Source organism: Salarias fasciatus, chromosome 20, assembly GCF_902148845.1.
Source record: "Salarias fasciatus chromosome 20, fSalaFa1.1, whole genome shotgun sequence".
Taxonomy (NCBI): Eukaryota; Metazoa; Chordata; class Actinopteri; order Blenniiformes; family Blenniidae; genus Salarias; species Salarias fasciatus.
In genome coordinates this window covers 8908021-8922351 of record NC_043764.1, presented here as the reverse complement: position 1 = coordinate 8922351, position 14331 = coordinate 8908021, and the positions used below count along the sequence as shown (strand labels likewise).

At 43.1% G+C, this 14331-nt stretch overlaps 1 protein-coding gene across 1 annotated transcript; it reads left to right on the top strand.

Moving 5' to 3' along the window:
- The first annotated feature begins 13610 nt into the window (after window positions 1–13610).
- LOC115408589 (zinc finger protein 3 homolog) lies at window positions 13611–14331 on the top strand. The gene is given in 2 exon segments (XM_030119432.1): window positions 13611–14191; window positions 14193–14331. Coding segments are annotated over 2 exon segments (684 nt in total). The 5' UTR covers window positions 13611–13646.

Sequence of the window (14331 nt, the reverse complement as noted above, 5' to 3'; positions counted from 1 at the left end):
ACACGTGGGACAAAGTACGGACGTTTAGATACGATCAGGAAAGTCACTGAGTTTAATTTCAAAAAAAGCAATAATTACAGTCTTCATCCAGTCTACAGAGTATCAGCTGTAATGGATGGAATTCAAAGCCACTAAAGACACGGAAGTTACGGAACATATTCACGTTTTTTCAATCAATACATATTTACACTGGATTTTTTTTTTTTTTTTTTCTTGCATTGTTGGACTGAGGTGGGCCTCTGCTTTCTGCTCCAGGCCAGTTTCGGCGGTATTATCCATGAGGCATGGTGGGAAATGCCAGCCAATGACATTCAGCTCTGTAAAGGGTACATCAGTCCATCTGCTTTGCAGTTTGCAGCTGTCTGACCACTTACCAAACCCTGTCTGGGCATCATTACCGTATGTTTGCCGTCCATCCGACAAGCGGACCCTATGTGAGGCACATATAAAGGAAGCCCCGGGGTCGTCCGGGAGACGAGGACCAGAGAGGAAAAGGACAGCGCTAATGTGCGTGCCCAGCGTCCTCGCCATGGCGCCGCTGAGGTGGCGTAAGTGTCATGACATGCCATAACAGCCTCGGTACCTGCTCTCAGCATGACATTTAAATCACAAGTGAAAGCCTTTCACAGGCCCGTGTCCTCTCTACGCCCGTACGCATGTTCGAATGTCATTTCCATGCAAACGGGCCTTGCAACCAAAAACGCTGCCTCCTTAGCTTGCAGATATTTTGCTGCCAATTAGTAAATGGTGAAAGAGAAGGACATACAACACACACTCACACACACACACACACACAGCTCAGTGGAGGTATTCAGCACAAGTGACTCTCCAATCAGCAAATTGCCAAAGCACACCAGAGCGCTTTACATTAACAGGGAAAGTAAAGCAATGTGTAAGTAAAGGGAGGAATAAATCACTGGAATCACCTGTCTTGAAGCCCTGGAGGAATTTATCACTGAGTGTGGAATGGGAAGGTAGCGGCGGCGGCGGCGGCGTGGCAGCAGGAGACTTTCAGCTTTACAAGCCTCCCAATAAACATATGAATAATTTTGAGAGAGTCGTCAGGAGCGGCTCCTGATCTGAAATCGATGCATTCAGGATAAATTAAATGCCGCAAAATGGGAAGGAGAGAGCGGAGAAAGAAGAAACCGGACCTGAGCAATATTACAAGGTGATTAAAACGGCGTGTCTGGGAGACGCTGCGCTGGGAGGCTGGCAGACAGTGAGGAGTAAAGAGAAAGGCAGGAGGCTATCTGTTACTCCTGATTTGTGGAGGAAGCAGGCTCTTCCTTTTTTTTTTTCCCCCACAGAGTGCAGATTCAAGCTTTTACAGTTTAACATTTGCAAAGCATCTGGTGAAGAGTGTAGTACATGCTCCAGGACTTATGCGTCAGCAAAAATCACAACTATGACTGTTCCCTTTGAAAGTCACACTCCAGCACGAAATCCTCCAGCGAACGCTAAACGGTGTCTGAAACCAGTTCATCCACCGCTTCTATGGATTTAAAAGCACTGTGGCTAACGCTTCACTCTTTTACGACAACAAGAGGCTGCGATGAGCCATCTTTGTTCTGTCTGGGTTACGATTCTCCGCGACGAGAGGGACTACATTTGGCTTCCGCTTTACGCCAGATTAAACTAATCTGATTTGAGCCCATGATGAATTTTATTGGATTTGAGATCCTCGTCTCTCCAGCAATAGCCCAACTCACAGAGGCAGGGGTCCACTGAGGGGGGGAAAACAGGTGTGGAGATGGAGGCTAAGACGCAATCAAACAAATAGCACAACCTCAAATAACCTCTCTTAAAATCTAGAAGATGTCTGAACATGCGCTAAATCCGCAGGTACCCGTGGGAAAGAACGGGGGGCATTAGGACAGGAAAAGCAAATTATTTTGTTTGTACAGCAAAATCCTTTTGAATTGCAGATGAAAGCAAGTAAAACCTATTAACTGCCTGGTATTATGCTGGTAGCACACAGTCTCTTATCAAAACACACTATTATTCAGCCGCTGGCAGACAATACCACCGCGATCATGTGGTCCGACATGTTACAAGGCTGATTGCTGCTTTTGCTTCAAGGGTCCTGTTCTTTTCAAATGTCATATTAGCTTAGCATGAGAGGAGAAAGAAAAGTTCGTGGCCAGAGAGTCTTTAATCCATTGCCTGACTTTTTTTTTTTTTTAATTGCCAAAGCAGCAAAGTGATTTATACCATCCCAGCAGTGCAGCCCAAGGAATAATACTATCAGTTTGCCCTAATTCAGATACAGTCTAACACACAGGCTTTGATCACACAAAAAAATGCTTAAAGCTACAGCATGCAACACTTCAGTAATGCCGCATGTGTGCATTAGGCGGTGGGAATGAGTCACTGCAGGAATGGAATCAATGGAATTACACCATGACAGTTTGCTTTCATTAGCATCATTAGAAAATAAAATAAAATGAAATAGGCTACGTATAAATGATATTGAAGTCGACATTCAAAAAATTTGAGAATGTGAAAAGATATAGCTTGCAAATTTACAGTGTTAATCACTGTCGTCGTCTTTACCGATTGGTTTTTTTCCTAATACATTCATATATTTTCTTGAACTTGATTTCACCTTACTTTTTAGAATGTTGGTGCAGGTTGAGTGGATGAAACACAAAGTGGGGATTACTTTTTCACCTCTTTTTTCTTCATTCTCAGGTACCTTCTTCTTATTCATTTCACTCTCCTCCTTCAATTCTAGCTTACTTGTGTCCTTTTCTCTAGCCGCTCTTCCTCCTTGGCCGTCTGTTTCTCTGGACTTCTTCAGCAGCTCCTCTTTCTGCTGCATCTCACCTCCCAGTCGGTCGCTTTACTGAGCAGTTCTGTTTTCCTTGTTGTTCCTTTTCTTCTGGATCAGTGCGTTCACCTCCATCTTAACGCTGGTTGCCGTTTGTTTTTGTGTTTATGATGAGTTATTGAACTTCTCCAGGCGATCTAGGGTTTGCTCACATGAACCGATGGCCTCTCTGTTGTTTTCTTTTCTACCTCAAGCTGAATTCTGAACTCTGGGTTTGACATCTGTTGATCTTGAAGTCTATCCCTCAAAGTTCAGACGGTTCTCTTTCTTTACATGGTCTTTACACAGAAACCCTCATGTTCCAGTATGTCCTAGACTGATTTGAATACGCTTCCAAATTCAAGAAATTCTTGCACGGTGACTCATTTCCACCATTTGTGTGTTTTTGTTTGAATGAGCAGCAAACTGACTGAATAGAGAGGATGTGATGAATGTCCTCAGCACCAAGCAATCCCAATAATTGCAATATTCAATGTAATATCTCTCCCGTGGGGTGCTTCAGTATTCTTACGCTATTCTCATTTGAAAGTTGGCCGTGCAGATTAAATATACCATATTTCAAGGTAGACAACTTCTTCCTTCAAAGCCTTTAAAGCTTCAGTGGCTACAAATGTATTTCTCTTGATAAAGACAATATCTCTCAATAGTCTATCAGCTGAAGTTGGTCCTCCGTCAGTTTTTCTGCTCCAGACCATCACTGGTTTTCCATGGTCCGTCCGCTTTTCCTGCCTCTCTCCTCCATAGGCATTCCATCCTACTTAATACTAAAACCAACCATGTGTGATATTGGCTGTGCCGGCTTTCCAGTGGCCGCTATCCACCCATTCCTTTCCAGAAAGCATTTTGCTTCCCCAGTAGACAGGAAACTGATTTTTCTGGCCAAAGGAGTCTGCATTTTTCTAGGCGATAGGGCCACGGAAGTGACTTGGAATCAATCAACATATTTTTTTTATAAAGCTCCCTTCGTGGTCACGCTGTCCATCATGCTCTATTTCTCAAACGAAGATGAGGAGATTCAGCTCTTTCTCTGTCCCATCACAATCTCTTCAAAAGACATCAGGATGTGGATGAATCCTGCTGGAACGGAAGGAGGATCAGATTTTTTTTTTTTTTACATTTTGTTTCATAATTTCATTACAAATTGTGACACTGACAAAACGTGTTAACTTAGGAGCTTTAACATAACCTACTTTAATCAAGTTTAAAAAAAAGACTAACTGTATTAACTTCTTTGGAAAGCTTTTACACATGCTTAGGCTTCCTAAAACTTGGGTGCTGCCATAAACCCTGTTCCACAGGTTCCCCCAATGCAGTCAGAGTCAGAGACGATCAGGAGTTTTTGTGCCTTCCAAACAAAATAAAGGGATTTTTCATCACTTTCTGTTTCTTTCATGTCTTACTTTTCTGTTACTTAACATCGCCAATCAAAAACATGGTTGATGACCCAAATGAGACATTCCTGAACCTTGACTGGGAGCAGGGTGGTGTTGTGGTTTGCACTCTTGGCCATAGATCCAGATCCTGGAAAGGCCTTTGTTGTGTGGAGCAGACATGTGATGGACTGATGAGCTGTCTCAGGCACACTTTACCTTCTGGATAAAAAAGGTGTAAAGATGGATGAACCTTTAGTGATTTTGAGGACATCCAACAGCTACTTTTCTTACTGAATAATTTTCAGTGCTGACACAGAGTTTAAAGTGCCCCATAATGTAAAAAATGATTGATCAAATACCTTGACTGAATTTGCTGCAAACAGCTTTTTCTTCCCTTGTGTTTATTTATTTATTTGTATTTTCCTCTTCAGGGCTGCTACCAATTTTTACAACAGCTTTATTCTTGGTTATGCAAGAAAAAAAAAAAAAAAAAAAAAAAAAAAAAACGAATCACATGTGCAACCTTGCAAACTGGAACAAGATCTTTCTGTGCACTTCCGTCAGCGCTATCGACCAATCAATTAGTGCATTTCTTCCTCCGCCACGTAGGTCCTGCTTTAAGTTATGCTTCTCCTCTGGCACTGTTTTACTTGTTTCCATGGCAATGACACCATTGCTCCCACACTCTCTCCTTCCAGGTAGGCACTGCCGGGGTGACAATGCTTCACTGAAGAATTTCTCATCATTACAGCTCCTCTGCTAGACTAAAGAGAGATATTCCAGCAGTAAGTCAATTGTCCTTGAGCGTGCTCCAATAAATTTCCATTGATATCTCGCTGAAAGGTTCAGGCATTAACATTCAACACACCAAAGGGAATTTCCACAATGCATTTTACACTCTGTATGATAAACTGAACCAAAAAGGGTCAGACTTAAACCGACTTTGATGGATTTTTCACTCGGCATATCAAGGGGAAATGAGAAAGATCTAATCATGTGTGGCATTGTGCTGCTGTGCGCAATATGCTTCCCTTTTATTATGTCGTCATTTTATCTGAACCAAAAAGAAAATAATTTTTGTGGAATATTCTGCTCAGACACAGGATATTTTTGAATAATTCACTACTTAACCAGAATTTAACCCTCACTATTAACTCAGACTGAACATTTCTTGAAGGTCAGCTCCCCACATTTCACATCACTTCAGGACTCTTCACACTCTCTGCTAACATTACCCAAATTCTGATCTGTGTAGCCGCCTCTGCGGAATTCAGCACAATAACACAAAGAGCAAGGAGATGCATAAGCAGTGCAATAGATACTAATGTGACTTGGTATCACGATTAAGAATGCTATTTTTTGGGACAGTAATTTTCATTCATGCCTGGAAAATGCTTGCAGCCAGAATGCACATGAATACGGGTCTTGCAGCCAATCAATTAGCAAATCGAGCTTGATTTAATGTTCCCTCCACCATCTAATCATGTAAAACACTCAAGCATGGTGGTGATTTATCTTCTTCCAATCTTCCCCACTTCGAGAGGAGATCGCACCAGCAGCGGAATAGACAGAGTGGCAGACTTGATCTGTTTTTGTCACCTATATTCTCAGCATTTGTCTGTGAACACCATCGATGCAAAATCATTTTCTTAGGAAAACACATGCTACTTGCTCAAATCAATAACGGCACACAAGTTCCTTTCCTCAAGCTCAACTTTTACGTCTCCCACATTGATTTTTGATCTTTTTAACTCTGTGTATTAATTGTAATTCTGAAGCGTGAACCTGTCCATCTAACGTTGATCCTTCTTAATTCAATTTAGGACAACCTGGGCAGTTCATCGGTCCATCATAGAGGCTTTTGAACCATCAGCCAGAGGGACACACATCTCTCATTACTCGTAGAGTCCTAAAAAGTTGAAAAGCAGCCTCTAAAAAGACTAATTTGCTGACCATGGATTTGCTAAATCCACATGTACTTCAGCTATCCATCTCTTATGTGGCTTCATCCAACTCAGGATCACTGGGCCTGGAGTTGAGCTCTGCTGTGTTCTGGACAACAACCACAGATTAACAACCACACACAATTTAGAGTTATCAATTTACCTGACATACATGTTTCTGAACTGAAATCTGCACACGAACAGAGACAACAACTTCAAACAGAAAGGCTCCCTGGAATCAAACCATGGGTCCTCTTGCTTTGAGCGCAGACCACCTCACCACTTTAAAACTACATCTGAGATATCTCAATGTGATATGCTAACAAAAAAAAAAAAAAAAAAATCAAAGTTGGAACGGAGTGGAGATACTGTGAAGTTATTTACTTTCAGGCAGACGTGGAAAAATCTCCACAGCTGTGTGAAAGCGGAGAAAAAAGAGCTGAAAGAAGAGTGGAGTAGATACTGGCTGTCACTGACAGACAGCGGATGGCGAGCAGGCACATTTGTAAGTGTAGAAAACCACCGCTAGTCCCTCTAAACTCATCCTAAAGCGATCCGTTAAGACGTGAACTTCAAATCTGTTTAACTTCTCTGGCTGGATGCATGCGCACTTTTTAACAGTTTTTCTTTACATGGCAAATACCGCACGCAAACTGCAAAGGTGAATCCAAGTTGAAACCTTGCTAAAGAAAAAAAAAAAATCTGCTGCTTGTCTTTGAATAGAGAAGATATGACATTTCCCTGAATATAGTGGAGTGGCCCTGGGCAGAAGCCCAGTGTGCTGACAGGGCGTATTTGTCCTTCTCTGTGTGTATTTGTGCGTGTGTGTATTTGCGTGTGTGTGTGGGTCTGTATTTAATAAACGAGTGAAAAGGTGCACGTCCAGCTTCACTGGACAGTCCCGCTGAGTGCGGACTATCAGAGCACCGGGTGGCAGCAGATCAATGGAGACGGCTCGTCCACACAGCCATTCGTCTGCCATTCTCACACCATCATCTGTTTAGCTCTGTTTGTAACAAGTTAGGTTAAGTTATGTCCAAGAAATGACATTTAGAGAAAGACAGCTGAAGACGTTCAGGTGTATGGATGCAGCAGCATTACACAATTATATAATGTATGTTGAAATAAAAAAAAAAAAACTGATGCTATATAAGAAAAAAACGAAATAAAGTGAGTGATAGTCATAAAATATTAATTGTGCAAAACACAGAGAAAATACTTTTAATTTCACGATCAGGCTTCAAAGACAGTTCACCAGAGACTCTAAAACTATGTGTGAAGGCCAGTGTGATTTTCTGCCTCTCTGTCTTCTTTCTGCGGTCATTTTTAGAGCTTGATCTTACATTGTTTAAATTGTTGGGATTGGGGAAAGTTTTTTAATGGGTTATTTAGCCTTTTCTTTCTGTTTCTGAACTATGAGGGCGGCACTGGTGCGACCTGCGCGTACGCGCCACGCGGTCACAAAATCTGGCTGCTGCGCAGACGTCTACGAACCCTAGCGGACAGGAATTCATGACGATTTCAACGTCACGCGGACCAATGCGCACCCATGCAGACATGTGAAGCATGGACGAGCCTTAAGCGCAATTAAGACTGAGAGGCGAGCCACCGAATGGCGCAGTGATTGAGGCTACTTAGATGGCCCCCTCCACCACACCCAACTTGATAAGCACGCCTCCCAAAACAATACGTGTGTGAATGAGAGCAGGGAAGAGAGGGATCCAGGGATGTCGTCTAGGGGAAGAGAACTTCCCCCCAGAGGGCGAACCACAAATGGCAGAAGGCACCCCCGTCACCCAGGAGCCCCACGACGAAGGAGAAGGCCAGGAGTGCCCCCCCTCCCCGGGGCAGACACCCATCATGCATCAGGAGGAGTGAAGGTGAGGACAGACAGGAAGCAGTGGAAGAACCCAGACCCAGGGAAGATTTTAGATTAGATTTTAGATTTTATTACGGGAACACCACCCCCCAGCCCACTGGGGCCACCCCCGACAGGGCACCACACTCTCTCTTCATCCTCAATATACACCCATACAGCCTGAAAACGTCAGATTTTTAACAGTCTTAATTTTTTTTTTAAAATCAGTCATGAACTATGTATTATTAAAATGTCTCTTAACATTTCACCAGGGTTACATGTGCATGTTTGGTTGTTGAAAAAAAGCGAAACTTAGCAGAAAACAAAACTTCCCAAACAATTAATGACTCCATTCATAAGTTGATAGTTGTAAAAAAAACCCAACAAAAACAACAACAACAACAATAATAATAATAATAATAATAATAATAATAATAATAATAATAATTAAGAAGGAAAAAAACAGTTCTTTCATTGAAAAGTAAAAAAAACAAAACAAAACAATAAAACTATTAAAAAAATGTTTCATTATCATCCAACAACCTGCAGTTCCATCCATGCCCAGCAGGTGTCGGTATGAAGTTGACACTGTATGTGATGCAGCAAAAACAAAAACAAACAAAAAACTGCAAAGAAGTTATGAGCATTTTTTCGAACTTGTTTTTCAGTTGAAACAGTTATTTTTCAGTTATATCTCATCTCCTTGACCAACATGGCTGCAGTCCAGACTTTTAGAGAGTTTATTCAGGACCGACTCGCTGCTGCCGCTGGAGAAATCCTCACCCTGTTTGATCAAATAATTCTTCAACAACAGCAGGAGACTGATGGACTGGACAGAACAGGTATGGAAAATGCTAAATGAACACGTGAATGAACACAACATTACCTTTTATTTTGAAGCTAACAGACTGAAATTAGACTGTACTTCTTGTTCAAAGTGAAATAACAGGAGTGATTTTCAAGCAGAAACCTTCAGCGTTACACAGCATCTGCACCATAAACAGAACAAACGGAGTTTGTGCTGTTTTCAGATGAAAGAAATAATTTACTGACTTGTCTGAGCTAACATGCTAATGCTACTTATGGTAGAGACATTTCCACTGCTGCAGGGATCTAAACTATCTCTTCCTGGGCTCCAGTAAAGCCACCCACTGGCCTTAAAGAGCAAATGTTTCAGAATTGTGATGCTCTCAAGTTTTTCTGGGGGAAGAAAAAAAACCTGTCTGACTGCATGACACTGGGAGCTTCCTGTTAATGACTCTTTTAAAAACGATGAGAACCACTTCATAGCTGCTCATGTTCCAATTCTCCTGGCTTTCTTAACGTGCCACCTGCGTCTGATGAGTCTGAGCTGTCAATGCAGCTGTTGGTCAACGTGCACGCTCCAGTCACGTGCACGCAGCAGCTAACCTAGCTGAGGAGGAGTGACTGCAGACTGGAGCGGAGCCGGTGTTTCACATTAACTGGTTTCCCTGTTAACTGGTGACTGGTCTTCTCACGTTTCTTGTTGCTGCTGCATGTTAAAAACATCCAGATGACTTTTTCCTCCTTTATTCCTTAACCCATACAGTTACTGTCAGTTTTATTGAAATGAAATTTTTTTTTAATGTAGCCTGTCCTGTCTCGTGCATCTATCTCTGTAAAACATTCACATCCATCACATCAGTGACTTCCTCTTATTTCCCTCCAGAGAGTCCACAGCAGCACATTGGCGTCCACACGACGATCTCCTGCCTGGAGCAGGAGGAACATGAAGCTCCACATATTAAAGAGGAGGAGGAGGATGCTGAGGAGTCTGCTACTGATGGTGGAAATTCCCTGGACTCTGAGAGAGACTCGACCACCCAGATTCTGACTGCTGCTGCTGAGGAAATCTCCTCCGTGCTCGAACAAAAGATCGTCCAGTACGAGGGAAAGGTTTTTCATCCTCTCAGACAGCTAGAAATCATCTGGAAACCTGACATCAAGTTACACAGAACAGGTATGGAAAAGTCTGAATGAACACATGAATCTGACTGGTGAACGCACTGCAAATCCTAGTCCGCCCGTGTAAATATCACTGCACCCCAGTAAAAAAATAAAAGACTGACACGAAAACGCTAATTATTAAAAAATGACTGGAAAACGGTGAGTAGAAACTTTTTTTGGGTATTAATTATCAATAGATATATCTTACAAAGCAGAGTTCATGTAGATCCACTTGAGTGTAACGAACTAACCCAATCTCATTCAGCCAATACAGCCTATGGCTGTGTGTGGGTTATCCAGTTTTCAATATTTTAATCAGCAGACTGATAACTCCAAAACTGACTCCTCTTCTCCACTTTCTACTTCAACTCAACCACACAGCGCCCCCTCTGGTGTGGAGGTGCTGTGATGTTTTGTTTCAGCTTGTCTTCTAAAGTCAGTTGCTATGTGTACATGTAGTCAAAGACCCTTTCATAACTGGAACATTAGCAATAGCCTGGTTATGCCCGACATTGTAAACACCGCCAAAAACCCACATATACTCATATTCCGGTTTTTAAAAACGCAAATAAGACCCCTGGGTTGCTCCTTTTCTAACCCGGACATGTGATCATATAAACGCATATCAAAATATCCCCAGTGAGAGGATAATTCATTTGTTTTCTGCGCATGTTCGATATGGCATCTGGCGCCCAATCCACTGGTAAAACACACACAGAGGTAAACAAACACAGCGAAACTCCGACACAGGTGCAGCACAGCAAGCGTGGAGGAAACAAATGACTTTATTATGAATATTGCGTGCATGATGTAGCAATAGGAACTGCTCTGCGTGTCATTGTTTTACCCAGACATGTTAAAGTGTAACACGCTGCCTGAAAAGTGTTGTGAATAAGCGTTCCCCATCAACAGGGCTGACGCTCAAATGTCCTGTTTGTAGCCACGGGAGGACAGAACAAATACAAACAGATGTGTGTGGCACATTTTTAATTTCTCCTTCACGTTCTCTCCTTGTATTAATGAAGATCATGAAGTACTGCTGGTGGATCTGCCTTGCTGTTCTTTGTTCTTTTGGGATGCAATTTAAAGGTGCATTAAGGAGTTTTACAACCTTAAAAATACTTATTTTCCACCATAAATATGTTACACATTTTTAATGATGTGTACAATGTGCCCTGACATATTCATTACAAGTGCCGCTAACAGCGCTAAATTGTCACTTGAAAGTTGCAGTGCCGGTCCGGCACCAGCATTTTTTTGGGGAGAATTTGAAAGGAATGACGTAATGCGCGCTCCGGCTGGTTAGGTTTCATTTTGTCCGCCATTACTCCGCCAGATGCTTAGTGAGCAACAACTGAGCAGGAGCTTCCAGAAAGTAAGAAAAGACTGGCTTCCAGCACTGCCACAACTCCAGCACAGACTCCACCAGGTAAAAGAAACTTAAATTTTACTTGAGCGCTACTAAACGAGCGAGGAAGGAGTTCCCCTCTTCCGTGCACGCAAGCCACAGGCACGAGTTTTTCACTAAGCTGCATTACACCCAAGGCCTGCAGGGGCCGCTGTTTCGCATAAAACGTGCAAACTCCTTAATGCACCTTTAACTTTAAAGGTCCCATATTATGCTATTTTTCAGTCATGTCAGATAGGTCTCAGAAGCCCAAAAACATAGTATTTAAGTTTTTTCGCCCCAAATTCATCCTTTGTTCGGAGTTTCAGTGATCTAAAAAGCCGATCTTACGAGTCCTCCTCAGAACAGGCTGTTTCTGAGCCTGCTTTCCGGTATGCACTTGAACACATCTGTCCACGCCTACTCTCACACACACACACATGGTGGGGACACAGTCAGGGGGAGGAGTTAAATCCGCTTATTTCAGGATAAGCGGACCAAACTAAAACTCGACCGTGTCAGCTTCAGTTTCTTTTTCACAAAATGTTGTGTAGCAAGACAGGGAGGAACAGGCAATTTTCAAATTTGAACGTCATAATGAGGCTACGGCAACACATACTACTATAGGAAACTCTTCACAAAGTGAAAAAAGCATAATATGTCTCCTTTAACCCGAATATTGATTTCATGTAAACATAGCCACAGACAAGCCCCTTGGTCCTGCTGGTGTTCGGGAGCAAGTCATTGTTCAGACACCAGGATGTGAGGACCTGGACCTCCTCTCTGTAGACCGTCTCCTCATTGCTGGTTATGAATCCGACCTTGGCTGTGTCATCAGCAGATCAGCACGTACGGTCTGTGTCGTGGATTTCACTGCAGTCGTGTGAAAAGTGAGCATGAAGCTGAGTGAGGGCTCAGCTCTGGGTGGTGTCCGTATTGAGAACGGTGCTGGAGGAGAGCAGCTCTCAAAGTCTCACATGTTGGAAGGGAAGTCCTTCATCCAACTGCAGAGGTGCTTGATGGAACTATGACTATATTTTTCCCCTCAACTCAGCGTGGTAAACAGTTAACAGAATGTTGTGTGAATATGTGTTTCACCGCTTTGAGTCCCAGTTTTGTTTTTTTACCTCCGCCAAGGAGGTTATGTAATCATGTCGGTTTGTTGGTTGGTTTGTTAGCAACATTACGGAAAAAGTTATGGACGGATTGCAATGAAACTTTGTGGAAAGGTGGGTCTTGGGCTAACTTAGAATCCATTACATTTTGGTGATGATCTGGATCACTGTGTGGATCCAGGAATTTTTTAAAGGATTCTTTATCAATGAGAGATAGGGCAGTCTTTGACATAGTTGGGTCGGCCCGCCGACAGGAGGGGACAAATGGGTCTGTTGTCTCAGGCCCAGGGGTGGGGGGACCCAGAATTAAAGGTGGGGGGGGGCCCATCCAGCACCCCACTCACGGCTCCCGACGCAGCATGCAGGCACTGTGCCTCCCCACACCCCGGTCCAACACTGCATGCAGGCACCGTGCTGCACCGCTCCGTGCGCCGCTCCCCCCCTCCCTCCCCAAATGTAGGGGGATTCCGGAGTGTGAGGAAACTCATTGAGATATGAACATGCAACATACAGCTTTCTCCCATACATTGTTTGTGTTGGGGAGAAATAATTTTTTTTTTCTTTTTTTTTTTTTTTATCATTTATGGTGTTCTTATTGTTGTTGGTGACTGATTTCAGCTGTGGCGGAGGTCTGCGCTCTCTGAGTGCCAAATTCTAGTTTTAAAGATGGAACTGTTTAAGAAATGTAACTGATCTTTTTATCTTGTACATTGTTTGTCCCTGCAGAGCTCCAACAGCACCATGGCCACAGGATTAAAGAGGAGGAAGAAGAGCCAGGACTTGTACAGGTTACAGAGGACCAGGAGGAACCAGAACCTCCTCAGACTGAGGAGCACGAGGGTCTGCGTACCAGCCAGAAGGCAGAGCAGCTTATTCTGAAGTCCGAAAGTGAAAACTTTAAGGTTCCTTCTCTTCAAGAGCAAAGTGCCCTCACTGAACCACAAGAAGCACCAGACACTGGACAGGTCCTCTCTCAGGACTCTGAAGTCCACCGTGAGAAAGAACATCTTCACTTTCCTGTTTCAAAGAAGCGGGCTGAATGTGACGAAGCATCTGGTGAAACTGTCCGTAAAAAAAAGCAGCTAACTCAAAAGGTCGGGCCGCTCACCGGGAATGTTTGTGAAACGTGTGGCAAAAGTTTCAGTTCACAGAGTTATGTGTTGATCCATATGAGAATTCACACAGGTGAGAGGCCATATCTTTGTGAAACATGTGGGAAAAGTTTCAGTCAACGCAGTAGTTTATTGACCCACACGAGAATTCACTCAGGTGAGAGGCCATATCTTTGTCAAACATGTGGGAAAAGCTTCCGTAGGAACAGTGATTTATTGAGGCACATGAGAATTCACTCAGGTGAGAAGCCATATCTTTGTGAAACATGTGGGAAACGTTTCCGTTGGAACAGTCATTTATTGGTCCACATGAGAATTCACACAGGTGAGAAGCCATATCTTTGTCAAACATGTGGGAAAAGCTTCCGTAGGAACAGTGATTTATTGAGGCACATGAGAATTCACTCAGGTGAGAAGCCATATCTTTGTCAAACATGTGGGAAAAGCTTCCGTAGGAACAGTGATTTATTGAGGCACATGAGAATTCACTCAGGTGAGAAGCCATATCTTTGTCAAACATGTGGGAAAAGCTTCCGTAGGAACAGTGATTTATTGAGGCACATGAGAATTCACTCAGGTGAGAAGCCATATCTTTGTGAAACGTGGGAAAAGCTTCAGTCACCGCAGTAATTTATTGACCCACATGAGAATTCACTCAGATGAGAGGCCATATCTTTGTGAAACATGTGGGAAAACCTTCCGTTGGAGCAGTCAGTTATTGAGCCACATGAAAACTCACTGA